General features: G+C 42.3%; 1 protein-coding gene across 3 annotated transcripts in view; it reads right to left on the reverse strand.

The window, feature by feature from the left end:
• The window catches only part of gabbr1a (gamma-aminobutyric acid (GABA) B receptor, 1a), a 127,440-nt gene that overhangs the window by 38,643 nt on the left and 72,733 nt on the right, over positions 1-16,064 (reverse strand). For all 3 annotated transcript variants that reach the window (XM_031754295.2, XM_039619465.1, XM_039619466.1), the window contains 6 exons: positions 15,578-15,679; positions 15,220-15,285; positions 14,851-15,042; positions 9,065-9,310; positions 6,525-6,588; positions 5,669-5,746 (listed from right to left, as the gene is read on the reverse strand). In XM_031754295.2, coding sequence (XP_031610155.1) covers positions 5,669-5,746; positions 6,525-6,588; positions 9,065-9,310; positions 14,851-15,042; positions 15,220-15,285; positions 15,578-15,679 — 748 coding nt within the window. The remainder of the gene's footprint in view (positions 1-5,668; positions 5,747-6,524; positions 6,589-9,064; positions 9,311-14,850; positions 15,043-15,219; positions 15,286-15,577; positions 15,680-16,064) is intronic.

Genomic DNA, 16,064 nt, shown 5'->3' on the forward strand with positions numbered 1-16,064 from the left:
TTAGAAATCAATCTACTCAGTCGTCCATCTTCTCAGGCTCCTCCATGGAGATAATAAGGTGGCCCCAAGCCAGCCCGGACACATAATCTTTCACCTTACTTAGACATGCCCGAATCACCTCTACACTACACCGTGCCAAGGAGGAACTGTAGCAGGATGCTTAAGCCACCGAATCTGGCTCCTTTTGATGGACGAGTGTCTTCACTAAACAAGAGTTGACACAGGCACGCGTCTATAGGAAGCTCATTTACTCAGCTTGTACCTGCTTTTTTTTTTTCTTTGGTCACTACACAGCTCGTGGCCGTGGGTGAAGGTAGGAGTGTAAATCGATCACAAAATCAAAAGTTTAACGTTCAGGTTCAGCTCTCTCTTTAACACAATTGATCAGTCGGCCCACAGAGATCTGATCTCATTACCAACCCACATAAGCTGATTACATAGCTGATACCCGTCTACACATCCAACAGGCTAATTTCACATAAGGTCTACAGCTGCTGTGAGTCTACAAGCTCCTCTTAATCACCGTCACATCTGATGTTGCTGATGCCTCCTCTGCTCTGCGCTGATGTCTTGCTGCTGCTCTCGCAGACATTTAGTCAAACAGAATTTACAGCAGATGGAAACAAACGTCTTATTTTGACTATAGTGGTCCTGACTGATTTGTACATCAATCAAACTGTGTTTGAGTCAGATGAAAGGATAAGGAGAAACTGACTGCATTGGGGATCTTCATTCAGGATACCTGCAGTCCATCCATATGTGATTACACAAGTTCAGCTAAATCCATGTGTAGACTTCTGATTAAGATCACCATTGGCAAAATTACTCAAATCCAGCAGGACCAACAGTCTATTCATGTGGTAAAGTAAAAACTGGAAATGAATAGAAACACAAACAAAATGCAACACTGTTAAATAAGAAATCCCCCCAAAACAGCATGACTCACAGAGCCACAACAGACACATTAAAGGGACATTTAAAATAAACTGGAGCACTGATGCTTCTGTTCATATTTACCCAATATCGGATGATGACCTTTCAAGCCACTCCTAGCAACAGATTTGATGGTGGCGACTAAAATTCTGCACAAAAGCACTGAAAAGCCTAAAGTCTGTTGAAATGTTGCAAGATTTAGTCCTTAACAGATAAACAGTTTAGTAGTTTGAAAGGAAAAAAAAAATCATCTGTTCTCATAATCAAGCAAAAATGCTAAACATGTACTTTACATCTTAAATGCACAGATTTGCAGTGCAACATGAAACATTTAAGTCAGTAAATAATCTGCAAATAAATTAATCTGCCATCGTTGCTTCTTTAAAAAGAAACACCACCAATTTATACGAGTCAAGAGAACATGGATGTGAAAAATTCGGAAATATTTTCTTTCTGTCCGTGTTTCCCTAAAGGCACAATCTGATAAAGCACACGCAGTTTCTCTCCAATTTTGTCATTTGAAACCAAACATACATTACCAACGCTGTACATGTTACATCCACTATGTGCGAAGTGCAGCCGTGTTTTTGTGATATATGGAAGTATGACACATGCCAAACGCTGCCAGCTTGTTGAAGTTTCACAAAGAGAGAATATTACAGTAGTTACATCATCTTTGCACTTCGTTTGTTTTAAATTTTTATTTTTGGTTTGCAAGGCTCAGAATGCTTTAGCAGCTCTACATTCACCCAGCTGCTTTTCCCTCGACACCTCAGCACACCTTCACATATTTCTGTTATAGACAGTAAATATCCAACACACTTTATAATTAAAAGACTCCTTCCATGATGACTGTGGGGTTGGAAGACTCTAGAATGACCTTGCTAAAAACTGAACACCACAAGCTTGAAAATGAAAAAGACCTGGCAGTGGTGTAAGAAAAACTGAGCTTACTGCAGCTCCTATAGCTATAATTAGATTAATTAGATTTATTCTATTAGAATATTTTTTTGAAGTGGAACTGTTGTAATTTCCCATATATTCTCTGAGGTGAAAAGCTAACACTTCAGACTGATGCTCCGTTTCACACACTTTTTCTACTCTTGGCTCTGTATGATGTCACTGAGAGCATATATCCCTAATATGGTCACTTCGCAGAAAAAGCTTGTTTCAGATTTCAGTGCATGATCCTTATTCATCTCCAGTATGAGATGAGTAAGGATTGGGATGAATTAGTACTGCAGTCGAATCTAAGTAAAGCTATAGGCCTGAAAATGACCATAAAAGGTCAACTTTAAATATGGAATATTTAAAATTCCAGAATGTGGAAAGCCATGTACGTGTCTGAATGAATGTACAGTCGTAGTAATTACGGCTCTGAGTAGGTGCACGGCGTATATGTGTCAACTGTCCATTCAGCCAGCGTGTTTGCAGCATCTAAGCCCTCCTCCGTCCTTGATCAGGGAATCAGGACGGGAAGTTGCCATGGAGACCCAGCTCTGTAACAGTTGCCACAGCGATCAGAACAAGAGCTGAGCTAAAAAGTGGTTGTTAGGGCGACCGTGCAGAGAGTGAGAAAGCGACGCGAGGAGGAGCGTGGTAAACACAAAGGAAAACAAGTGCAGGGGTTAAGTTAAAAACCACGCTGTTTACTCCACCCTGTCAGTACATCAAGCACGCCCTTCCCCCATCCCCTCCACCCCAGCTGTCAAGAAGAAAACTTCCCCGAACTGAGTCAGCTCCAGAAAGCAGGAAATTACTCATTTCCTCTCAACAAGTAGATGTCAGCTGGATGTGTCTTTATTTGGTAAACAGAAAAGAAGAAGCTCATTTAAAAAAGCAAACAAAACTCACCTCTGACACTCTGGACAACATGTCAGTTTCACATGAGCAGCTTCTAACTAGACTGACATCAAGCCTGTCACGTTGCAACAAGCCAAACTAAAGAGCTGGAAGCCGGCCTGATGGAAAAACATGTCGCCTACAAGCAAACAGGTCACCTGTCCCTGGACACTGATACTGACCTGGAAACTTTACCTCTTCTGGGTTCAGTTAAGCCCTGGCAACATCATTTCCTTAAAAGCCTAAAAAAGGCGTCCCTCTATGGGCTGCCTTGGCGTGCAGGATTGATTAGTGGCACACTCTGTCCAGGCACAAGTATGTCACCTCTCCAGGGAGAGACGGGCCAGTAAACATCCACAGTACTGGTCTTGGTGTCTGAGGCAAATCAACGCTAATAGGTTTTCACAGTAAACTCAAGTATGGGCAGCAGGAGTTAGAGCACAGGTTCGGGCTTTTAGGCTTGAGTTCAAGCTTCTTTATGCAGAAGAAAGATGTAAAAAAAAAAATTTGGTTGGTTAGCGGGGCAAGCTAACCTGAGATCAGGCAAAGATACTGCAAGAGATGAACAACTGGTCAGCAGTAAGAGCTGTGATGCACAGCGTATGGAGGCCATTGCAGTACTGTGAAACCCTTCGCACCGGATTGCAGCAATTAACTTAAAAAGAAATCCATCCTCCCTCTTTTATCGGCTAAAAGTCTTCCACCTCCAGGGATTACACGAGCTTGGAGCTCTGAGTGTCAGCAAGGACAAAATGTTGAATTAAGGCCCGGAGGGCCGTCGCTACAGCATCCCATAAATTAAAGTGTCAAACTGAACCACATGTACATCAAACTGGAAAAGTGCATATTTTCATATGACCATTTTAGTTTTCACTAACTCGGTCCAATTCAGCACTAAGGTGGCGACCTTTAATTCTTTATCAGAAAAATATTCATCACAAAAATGATTAGGTAGAGAGAGAGCTGTGCAACTTCTACATGATTTTCTTGTTAATATTGTGTAGACTTCCACTGCTGCTCTGCTCACACACACACAACAGCTCCAGTGCATGTGCTAATCTTGTGTAGGTCCTCTTTATGTTATATAAAAGAAAACCTGACCCAAAGGGGCACTCACATGGGACTGCTGTGGTTTCTGATACCAGGAAAATGGCGGCAGTGCCTTTGGGGTTTATGGGTAGTAAGGTTGTTTTGGGATGCTTAATCGGATTTGGGATCTGGGGAGTTTGGAAGCTAGGTCAACACCTTGGGATCTGTGATGTGATCTTTGAGCCTTTTTCAAGCTGTTTTTGTGGCGTGGCACACTGTCATGCTGCGGGGAGGATAATGCCCACAGCAGGGCATAAAAACCCCACGACTGCCTGAAGTTTTCCTAGGAGAACATTGCACTGGAACAACATAATCAATGTTATTCCCTCCTACTGTCAGTGGTTTTATTGTTGTGGCTTACTGGATTTGCGTTGTTCTTTAAAGCAGGATGTGTACATGTTATTATTCTACAACTGCATATGTTTGCATGCACAGTGCATGCATTACTGTAAAAGTTTCTATATACAAGAATATTTAGTTCACAGTTTGGTTTTGGTTTTTTTAAAATGGGCCACATTTGGTTGCCTCATGCCAAACAGAGCCGTAACTTATTAGACAGATATGAGGTGTGTTCTGAAAACTGGCCCACATAATATAATAACACCTCCTGCAACACACGCCAAGGCCACTTCATTACTCCAGGGCCGCGTTCGGTCCACACAGTACTTGTTGATGCTTTTACTGATCCATAAGTGCCAAAAGGGCCTGAATGTGTCTGCTAACTGGGACACATTAATGCGTTTATATCAGCTTTAAAACAAACTTTAAAAACTTCCAAATCTTCCAGAGAGAAAACTCTGCTAACACACACACACACACACACACACACACACACACACACACACACACACACACAGAGCCTACACTTATTTTTAGAGTCATTGTGATTTACACATCATTTCTGCTGTGCATTGAGAATAATCGTCCATGAGTTTGCTTAACCCTTTCCACCCTGAAGGTCTCTGTTACCGGACCAGGCAATTACGCCGTGAAATGCAACCTGCTGCCAGGTTTTTGGAGGTTGCTGAGCACAGTGCATACGCTGTCAAGGCCGCCTGCTACTAACATTATTAAAATGGGTGCGTCACTGTTGTTGTAGTCACATCTCTGACTGACGGCAGTTTATTTATTCTCTCATTTACAGTTTTGATTAGGCGAGAATAAAAAATGTCAACTTGCGGGTCTCAGCAGATCAGCTTACGATGGTTTATTTTGCTGTGGAGTCATCACTGGTTGAATTTGAGGTGTTTTATAACTTGTAAATTTAAAAACGCTTCAACTGAAGGGTTTAAAATCAGAGAACAGATGCCCCTGTTATTCCAAAACTTGGATTAAAACTGAATTTTTTTCAGGCATGTATTTAGTTCAGCAATAAATGTCATACATTGCTAGCAGTAACTGTGAAAAGCCACTTTGGTTTACTTTTAATGGTGCCAGTTTGCCAGCATGGAAACAAATATAGGTTAAGAAAAACAGGCTAACTCACAGTAGGATGCCGGCCTGTTTGATTACAGTGCATGTGCTGCGCCGACACTTTTAACACATGTTGGACAGTGAGTGCGCAGCCGGCTAATTTGAGGGCGAGCGTCAGAATCCAAATAACTAGCTTCATCTAAATAAGTGGTTAGAAAAAAATCCACCGTGATTATACATCATTTAGACAGTAAAGGAGGCTAAATTAAGCCACGCAGCGGAGGTCTGAAGTCAAAGCACAAACATGTAACCCGGCTGACTCACGGCATGACACAGGGCACAAATACAGACACAGGAAGCTGAGCGATCGGTGCCGTAAAATCCATCTTACCTATCCAAACATCATTGCCAAACCAGGAGAGGTTCCCTTGAGAGCTGTCATAGTAACCAATCTTCTTATAACTGCCTCCTACATGTTTGAGAAGCAGAGACAAGAAAGCAAGAAAGGTATGAAGTTTAATTAGCATCACTTCTGTAATTAATTTGCTCCTCGAGAGAACTGATAAACATTTATATTTATACCGCTGCTGTTTAGGCAGTGCAATATGTGAATACAGAAAGAAAAGGCACATAATGAATACGCAAAAGAATCGACGGATGAAAAGGTGGACAAACAAAGAAGCACCAAGGGGAGAGGAAGGAGAAAAGAAAGAGGGGGGAAAAAAGGCGCTTATGTGGCAGTCTTGACCAGGAATACTGATGAGGTCCCACAGTGATTCAGGGATTCGAGTCAGGTCGTCTCATTGTGGATGTCAAATTACCCCGACACCACAACAGGAAATATGAGACCGAATGCGAGGGGAAAGGGGCAGGATTATAAATTCTCATCCGTTAGGACGCCAAAGAGAACAGAGGTAGAAAATAATCCTCAACCTTATCCCATGCAGGGAAACTCATTAAGTCACTGGTGACAAATAGGATGCCACTTCCAGAAACAGCTTAAAACGAAGGCTGGTGCCCAATTAGAGTGAAGCTTCGAGTCAACACCGCACTGCACCCAGCTCGTTCACATGTGCAGTTATAGGGCTCCTTAAACTGAGCCTTTTCTCCGGACTGCGCTGAAAGCAGCAATCAATGCATCATTGAATATATTCAGCAATGATTTTCTTCAATGAGTGACATTTATTATTCAGTCCAGATTCTGCAACTATAATTGAACGTGGGAGGACAGCGTGGAAGCGCTTTACCTTGCAGTTGCTCGATAAGAGTCATTGCCATCCTGGATCCCTGGGCGTCAAACACCACCTGGCCCTGAGACACATTAAAAAAGCAGAAACTTGACATTATTGCAAATAAAAAACCTCATTTTTAACTACATAATTCTGCATTTCGGGGAATATTACTAGTTATTATTCATTTATTTTTTGCTTGCCAAGGGTTGCTGAGATTAACACCACTCCTGTAGTGATTTAGCCTAGCTCACAGACCGGAGATGAAGAGAAATGGGCAAGAAATGCAAACAGCTTTTACACCAGGCAGCCGGTAAAGTTCAGTTGAGCACCGCTGCAGACAAATAATGATTGTTACATCTTCACGTAGTAATGTACAGTACATTTAGCGCTATATGATGTAGAGCGGAACAGCATACAGAAGAGCTCAGCCATCAATGACAACAGATCGATTTAGTGAGACGCTGCGTCAAAGGAGGAGCGGCGGGGGGTGGGTGCAGATATGATATATATTCTACATATATTCTGTTTCTTGAACTTGTGTTGAGACAGAAATGGTGGCCTGCATACCTTCTAGAAAAAAAGGGTAGTTAGAAGTAGTAGTTGAAGCAGAGTTGCAGGTGTTTTTGACCATAACGCCCGTCTCTCAAGGCCAACTGCCAGACTGTCGGATGTCTGTGGCGGCAACAAAGGGCCCAGACAGCAGTGTGCTTGTGCATCTTGCTATCAGCTTGGCTCAAAATAAACTAAACTGTGAAACTAAAAAAGGCACAAGACATAACAAGAGCTCTGTAGCACAAATGAATTTAGAAAAAGTAAGTAAGCATGATCTCTGCAAGCCAAAGACAGCCAACATCTGTCAAATTCCAGGTTTCAGACAGAGTTCAAAGGTGTCTCTCCTTGGTGGTTTGTCTGCTAGCACAGAACTGCCCACATGAGCACGTGATTGTCTTTCAAAAGAGACCCTCACAGCTTCTCTGTGATCATGCACCATACATATTTACATGTTTTCCCCAGCCTGTTGCGGTATGTATCCATCTAGCCTTTTTTTCTAACACTGTTTTTGTGCGAGTTGTCCAGTTTTGGAGACATTGGCTCTCTCTCCCTCTCAGATATAATGGAGTAAATTGTGCTCGCCTTGTGGTGTTCAAAACATCAAAAAATACATTTTAACTGAGCAGCAATGTCTCTTTCCAGAAGTCATACCCATCCACAAAAACATCCACAAACTTTAAAGCAATTTCAATTTATGCAATTTTAGGAACCAAAGTAATCACTATGCAGAAGGACGCATGTAACCACGTGTTCTTAGATGCTCATGCTTGTGACTGTCTAATAGGATGTTTTCCAGCAGAATGACAGACAGCAGAAAGATTGTGTGGTGATAGTTGTGGGCATCTCACACCAAATCAATCTAGAGGATTAAACTGAACTACACGCCAGAGCAAAAATATGTAAATGACATTTCGGGGTGAACTGTCCCTTCCGATCAGTGCCCAGTGTTAACTGGAACACAGCATGGAAGGTGTCCATTTTTGTGGGGTGCACAATGTGCTGGCAGACGTCTCCAAGATGCAAAGTGGAAAAATCACAATATTCAAATTCATTTTTAATGCTCAGTGATTGGAAACTCGTTGGGCATCTGGTGGAGCAGCTGCACTGGACTGCAATAGATTATACCCAGTGACACGAGACTGTGCATGGTTTTTATTTTATCCCCACTTGCATACTTTTATAATTGGTTTTCATTATTGTTATTATTATTATTATTATGATTATTATTATTATTATTCAGTGTATTTCTTCAGTGACGTAAAATGCCTTTTGACAAAGTTAATGTAAAATAATTTGATATATCTAATTCTTATAAGCAATAAGCAAAAATAACTGGTGAGTGATTCAGGAAATAAGCTGTAAAAATGAGTTTTCAGCAGCTGATGGGCAGAGCGAGGCTGTTCCAGTTTTAGGAGCTACTGCCTCAAAAGCGTGGTCACCTTTCAAAGAAGAGCGTGGAACAGTTGACCAGAGAGGTGGATCGCTGGGATAAGGTCTCAGCAGACTTGCTCTGTGCCTATGTGAGCCTGGCCATGTAGAGCCCACATGTCATTTTAAGATTTTTAAATGAATTCTAAATTTCGGGTGATGTACAAAAGCTGGCTAGTTTTTGTTAGCTGCTTCACCTGGAGCAGCTGAAGCTGGCTCAGGACTGAGTGGTGCAAAACGTGAGGGACGATAATCAGAAGAAAATTTGAGTATGTGGCAAAAACGTGAAGTTACTGGTGAATGTACGAAAGTAATGAGCACACAGGCTGATCTTCCCTGTTATTGCGTTTCTAGTCAAAAAAGGGGTATTTACTTATATTTCATATTATTGGATTTTGCATAATTTGAACCTAATTGTTCTAATTAATAATAACTTTAGGGGCCAGACAAAATGTTATTTTAAATATTTAGATTAAAAAAAAATCATATTTCTGAGGACTAAGTAACTACAGGGTAGCAGATGTTTTCTTTGCCACTGCTCCTCTTTCACCTTTCCTCACATTTTCTGCACTTACCGAGACGCCTTCAAAGGAGCTCGTGTTGAGGGCCCTGTAAATCTCGGACGTGATGTCGTGGTTGTTATAGTTGAAATCCTCCAGACGCCGGCCCTTGGCCTTCAGCGGTGCCACAGTCTTATTAAGGGCTAGGGCCAGTGCCCACACTGCATCGTAGGCTAGAGGGGCCTCCTGAAACCCGCCGGTCTCCTCAGGGTTCTTCCCTCCCAGACGAGACATCAAGGCAGCGAGAAACTCCTGTGATGTCTGAGAGAAAGAAGACAGAGAGGACATCAAAGAGCCAAGAAATGCAACACTGCAAAGAAGGTTTACATTGACTCATTTTTTATTTGTGTTGCTAGATATTCACATAACTAAAGAAAAAAAATTTGAAGAGCCACCAAATGAATCGACCCTCAGATCTTCGGAAGTCATTTCTGGTATTCACTATAACGTGTGTATTTGATTTAGGATTTATTTTTACTCTCCTGTAGTAAACACTTGTTTCCACTTCAAATAAACCAAGGAAAAAAGTGAAGCAGCTTCAGAGTCAGAAACCGTCTTTCTGTGACGAGCTGAACTTGGTGGAGATTGGAGTGTTAAAAATAAATTTGGTTCAGAATAAATAAATACTGCTTCTACCATGATGAAATAAAAAAAAGCTCCTTCTATGTGCAGCCAACCTGAACTGAAATCTGTCTGCCAAAGTATATGCTAACAAGAGGAAGGGTGCATAGCAAATAGCAGCATGTCAGGAGTGGGTCCCACTTCTAATGGTGGAGTTATGCTTTAAGATCACACAGGATTAGCATCTGCGCTAACCATAGGGTCTCTTGTGCTGGCTAGAGGGTACTTGGGCTAGCCAGAGGGGCTTTTGAGGGGCAGTAGAGCTGGGCATGGGGGCACTTGGACCCTTTCAATACCCCTCATGTGGACAGGACCCTAAATAATTTATCTTTTGCTTTTCTAAACAGAATAGCCCTCTGGCATTCAGGGCTGTGTCACCTAAGCTAACCGCTGTGTGTTTCTAAAGAATTATGAAACACAGAACTCCCTGAAAAACTTGTTTGGATTTATCAAACAAGATTTTACTTGTGTTTTCCCTATTTATGCTAATTTATGCCCATCTAAGATTATCATCTGCTAGTCTGGTGATTTAGCCTCCAGGGTTCCTGAGTAGACAGGATATGCAGATATTAATTCCAAGATTTCATGGTCCAAGTATTGACCATTTACAAATCACATAAATTTAAAAAACTAATAAAAAGCTCATACAAAGCTTCTGATACCAAAAATCACTTCCTTTGCAGTGATAGGCTACTTTTCCCGGAAGCCTGGGAGCCATTTTGGATAAACTTGATCAGTCATTAAAACTAATATGCAGGAATGAGTGGATGTGAGAAGAAAAAGAAAGGTGGCAGGCGGGAAATGTACAAGAAAAAAAAGCACAAAAATCTGGTTGAGGTGGGAACCAGCTGTCCCCTCCTGCTCAGGAGGGGAGGAGTCACCGAGAAACTCAGAGCTCGCTGAAGAAACCAGGCAAGCCGATTAGGTTCACAGAGTCAGTTACCATGGTAACCGACTTAAAGTTTAACTTAGCTCTCTTTCTGGAACAGAAACCCCGGAGTTTCCCTCATCTCAGGGTTAAAAAACTGAATCTTCATGAAACCTGCTCTCTGGAACAGAGCCCTGAACGAAGGATCAAACATAAAGCGACTTCAAAAGAAGCAAAATTCCACCCGACTCCACGTAATTAAACATCTGCAACTCGGAAGAGTTTCATAGTAGGAAAGTAACATTAACAAAGTAACAAAAAAGAAAATCAGGGATGGAGATCTTACAGTCCCTCGCATACTGATTCTCCATGCTCATATTTAAGTGTTTCTATCATCTGCCCTGTTAGTCGTCTCATCTAACCTTTGGTGAGGAAGCTGATCGTTAAGTGTATCACACATATCTGTCACATCTCTTTTTTTGGTTCCTGTTCCTGACCCCCTGGCATCTTTATTGCTTTGCTACACTCTTACAGTAATCTTAAGACAGACCAGCTTTTTCCTTTTCTCACAAACATTTCAGTTTAGAACTCATTTTGTGATTAAACACCAATCAAAATTATCTCCCGCTGAAAGCATGGATACACGCGCGATGGGAAATTATTGCTACCATTCATCATTGTGTCTCTGTGGATTCTTTGAGGCCAATTAGGCCTACACACACTCCAATTCACTTATGTCAAATTCGTCTAATTGAAATTCCACCTTGGCATTTGGCATTTAAATCTGCCACTGCCTTCTGAAAACTAGCTGACAATGTGCTTTGCAGACCCTGCAGTATTGGCACAGTAGTTTAATCTGAGTGCTCTATCTAAGAGTGCTATGCCAATTTCAAACTTAGAAATTGAATTTGAATAGACGGACAGGGAGCAGGAGTTCTGGCTGTAATTCTTATCGCCCGTTGAGCAGCACTCGTCAACAGCTAAAGCAGCAGGTAGTGGCAGGTGCTGTATGAATATAAACAACAGCTGCTGATGAAGTGCGAGGGAAGGAGGGAGGGATGGAGGGGAGGGTGGTGGTGAGAAAAGGTGGGACGAGGAAATGGTAAAGGAGAGATGGGTAAACACGAAGAATGACGGGATGATCCACGGCAGACCGGCAGAGTCGGAGAAGGTCGAAGAAAAAAGGAAAAAGGGAGAGAAGAAGAGACGGCGTAAGAGGATTAGAGCAGGTAAACAGAGGAGAGCGACTGCACCTGAGAAGCTAAATGAGCGTCGGACAAAATTGAGAAAAAGCGAGCTGCTGATAATTTAAATGCATAAACTCCCAGGCATTCTCAGCAGTTTAGCAAACACATTATCGATTCAGGTCATGCAAAGTTCACTGAAACTATGACTTTATTGTTCTTAACACGCCAGCCGTTCCTGAAATAGCTCTTGCCTCACGAGGATCCACATATATAAGAGCTGAAACCTGGCAACAGTGAATGAATGACGGCTCAGAATACACATCAACAGGACAGGAGGAAGTCATCCCAGCTGTTTATTTACAAGCGATCGCCTGAAGCTACAGTGCAAGCAAATTAAATTACATTTAAAGCAATTAAAAAAGAGCCAAAAACGCTTTAATCGCTTTAATTTCATTAATAAAATACTTTTTGTAATTACTCTCTGCATATTTTAACTAAAACTTGAATGTTTTCAGATGAGTGCAGCTGCTGTTTTAACTTCCAATATTTCTTCTAATCTTTCCCGCTTTTCCTCAGGAAGCTGCGCCTTTTCCCGGGCCACCTCTTAATGACTTTCCCAGTTGACTCACAGCACCATTACAGGAAAAGTACATTACATCACACTAAATCCTGACCATAGACCAACTTCAGTTAACATTGCGTAAACACGATACCCAGGATTTTTGGACATTAAAGTCATGCTGGTTGTGTTCAAATTGTGTTGATAGGTGTGAACTATATTTAAACAGAGGAAGTGCCTCAAGGGAAAGATTTCAGGTGTGGTTCGAGTGCATGCAAAGCAGGGACGTCAGAGAATATACTAAATTTGATTATATTATGCGTACACTGTTAATTCAAGGAAAGAGAGACTGGTAAATACTGCAATTAGGAGAACAGAGCACAAACTGACTGATATCAGTACCACTTGTTTGGTCCTTTTCATTTTTTAAAACTCTTTTTTTACATTGAGTTTTATTGACACAGTGATGGTGGGAAGGAACGGCTCCCTTTTAACAGGAAGAGACCTCCAGGCTCAGCGAGGGGGAGCCATCTGCTGCGACTGGTGGTGATGGGGTGAGGGGAAGAGAAGAGAGAAAAGAGGAGCATACAGAGACCACAAACAACTAGCAGCTCTTTTAGACTGTTTTTTTATATATATTTTTATAAAAATTAGATGTTAACAGCATTTCAAAATTACAAAATGTACAATGCTGTGGGCCAGCAGAGGGAACATTTAGGGCTGGAATAATTCAACAAGAACAACTGTGATGATGTCGTTGTAATGATGGCATTTGTGACCCAGCGATTTCCAGTAGAGTCCAGTTTGGAAATAGGGCAACCTTAAACTGTGACCAATGAACAGGCAAGTGGGTAACGCGTCATGCACTGCGAGTTTCTGATAATTGTTTGTCATAATGGCAGAAAGACTTTCATTATTGCGTGCTGTTCAAAGCAGAACTTGTTGGGCGTTGACTGTCCATTTATCTTGCACCATGTAGGTATGTGGACCTTACATACAAATGTAAAGTCAGGTGAAAGATGTGGTTATGTGCAAACGGGGGAGATTGCGAAATGGCATGAAGATATTGAACTGAGAAAAAAAGAAGGAAAAATGAATATCCCTGGACTTTTTTAGGGCGCTTCACATCAGGTGCACATCTGTACTGTACACGTGAGTTAACCCTCCCACATCCGCTGTTTGCCATGGCCGCGCACACTTACATCATTATCCCCACTTAAATACACAGTAAAAATCTGCAACAAACCCTCCAGCTACATCTCCTCCAGCTAACTTTAAGATGAAATATTACTTGATGTTAGTGGTGGTTTTGTTTTAGAGCCCAGACAAAAAGAACATTCTGCACACTCGTCTGTCTTAAACCCTCAGCTGTCGTGCCAGGAAGCAGATGCGAGTGTCGAGATCTGTCTGCACGCACAGATTTCCGAGGAGACGGGCGTGGCACGAGTGAAGTAACGCTCCCTCGTGTTATGTTTTCAACAGTTCTACATTCCCCGATTTTTGGTACAGCTGGTTTTGACACCTGGTGCGTACTGCACCCATCTGATCTGGACCACGTCTCGCAAATTCAAAGGAGCAGAGCATCCTGAATCTGCCTTGTGAGTGTACAAAGGAAAAGAGATTAAAAATAAAAATCTTTCCTTTTTTATTAAATTTTTATGCAGGGTTGCCAACTCTCACAGTTCTGGCACTTTTGACTTCACTCTTACACTCTCTCACGCTGCCCAAACAAATCTCACGCCAAATAATATTAAGCCTCAAAGCGCCCTTCCAGCTTCCAGCTGTTTGAGTTCATTAAATACCTGCACGTTTCCAAAGCATCGGAGTTGTGCAGATTTACACACATTTATGCGCATGGCACAACAGCGCTAACTTCATTAAATATTCATAACTATGAATTAGGCCTTTTCCCAACACAGACGGGATTCGTGAGGACCTTACACTTAATCACAATCTACTTTTCTGGAACTGATGCAGGTGAGTTGTCACACACACAGAGTCAAGGTTTTACAATTCAGTAATCTGTTACAGCAACTGCACCAAGGTCATGTCCTGAACTCCATCAGAGCTGTCGGGAGCCGTCTCCTCACAGCTGTTACTATCTATAGCTGAATCGCTGCTATATCTGGCGTTTGCCACAAACCACAAAGCTGGAAAATTGGCTGGAAATTTATCAAGTTTCAATACTTTAAATATGAATATTGAAACATTTCAAAGACGTTGGTGGCAGCCAAGAAGTATAAATCTGTGTGTTTGCTAATCAACAAAAGCACAGGCGAGGCTGATGGGAATCTCATTAGTTTGTAGTAACGAACCAAAATATTGTATGTGCTACCGGATCCCCAAAGTGCTGGACAAAGAACAGGTGAGCTCTATTTAATGTCATTATAAGCTCATTAAACACCATCATTCGATCCAAGTGCCTTAACTACTTTGAATTGCAATGTTTTCTCTGTAATCCAGTTACAGACACTCATTATTTGTCAATCAAGCTACACATGTTGTCCCTGATTAATACAACTAATCTCTTTAACGCATTAAATGGAGGAGTGATTTGCATTCCCACCATGTTGGAGACTCCACGGACAGTTTCAGGATTCAGCATGACGATCTCAGTGGTCACGTGTCCCTCCACGGCCTCCGTCATGTTCTCCACTGTGCAGTTGATGGCCGGGTCTTTGATCTTAAACCAGTTGTCTGCGTACCAGCCTATCAGGAACCACACATGCTTCTTCCCGTAGAGCTTCTCCTTAAACACCTGCAGCACAGAAGGATGAAGAGAAAGATAAATTATTCCCAGTTGAGCCTGTTGTATCGCTGCCAAACAAGGAAGTTCATTCAGACATTCAAAGAGCCCATTACAGAGCTCAGTTTCTTCTAATAGCCAGTCAGGTTGGGCGTTCTGGGATCAATTGAGCAGGGAAAAGGTACCAACCTCACAAAACACCTTCCGTGCTTCGGTCTCATAAAAGAGCCCCACGATGATCCGAGCGTCCTGGCGCTGCATCAAATCATAACAAAACATTGCTTAGTTACATCAGCAGCAACAATGTAACTTCACAATAGCGCAGTCTGATGTGGCAGCACAATGTGCCAAAGTCTTGCTGCTTCACAGGATGGCACATGCTGCTGTTCGGGAACTGCTAATTAGCATGGCGCATTAATTTCCTCTATCAAATCGCCTCTATGCTAATGGCATCGTGTGCAGCTGTGAGCCAGAGGAGAAAGGAGAGGGGGAGAGGAGGGGGGGAGCGAGACGACCAGCAGCTGAGGTGAATTTTTAATCAAAGCACCTTGAGGTTCTTGACAGCGACAGCCGGGTCGGTGAGGAAACTCTGGCGAACGCTGATCTCGATGCCTGCCTCCTTCACCCTCTGCTCCAGATCATCCAGAGTCTACCACATGAAAGGGAAGGACAGACGAAGACAGACAGGGAGGGGGGCGGGAGAGAGGAGGAAGAGGAGGTTAGAGAGGCGGCCGAACAGAGAGATGAAGAGAGAAGGCAGGTTGAGATTACACAGAAAGACAAAAGATATGCAGCTAAGTCCAGAGGGGGGAAAATAAATAAATCTGAAGTGTACATGAGAAACACCAAGAGAGGGATGGAGACTGTGGGCATGTATGATAAATAAAAACAAGACAGCATGAGAGAGAATAGATTTTTTGACAAAGACATGACTGGAAAGAAGAAGAATGCGAGAAGCGGGAGGAAAGAAAGAGCGAGCAGAATCATTAACCTCCATTACAGGAACCAACCCAAGTGACGCTGGTATCGATCGC

The sequence above is a fragment of the Oreochromis aureus genome, linkage group 11 (assembly GCF_013358895.1).
Source record: "Oreochromis aureus strain Israel breed Guangdong linkage group 11, ZZ_aureus, whole genome shotgun sequence".
In the NCBI taxonomy this organism is placed as follows: Eukaryota; Metazoa; Chordata; class Actinopteri; order Cichliformes; family Cichlidae; genus Oreochromis; species Oreochromis aureus.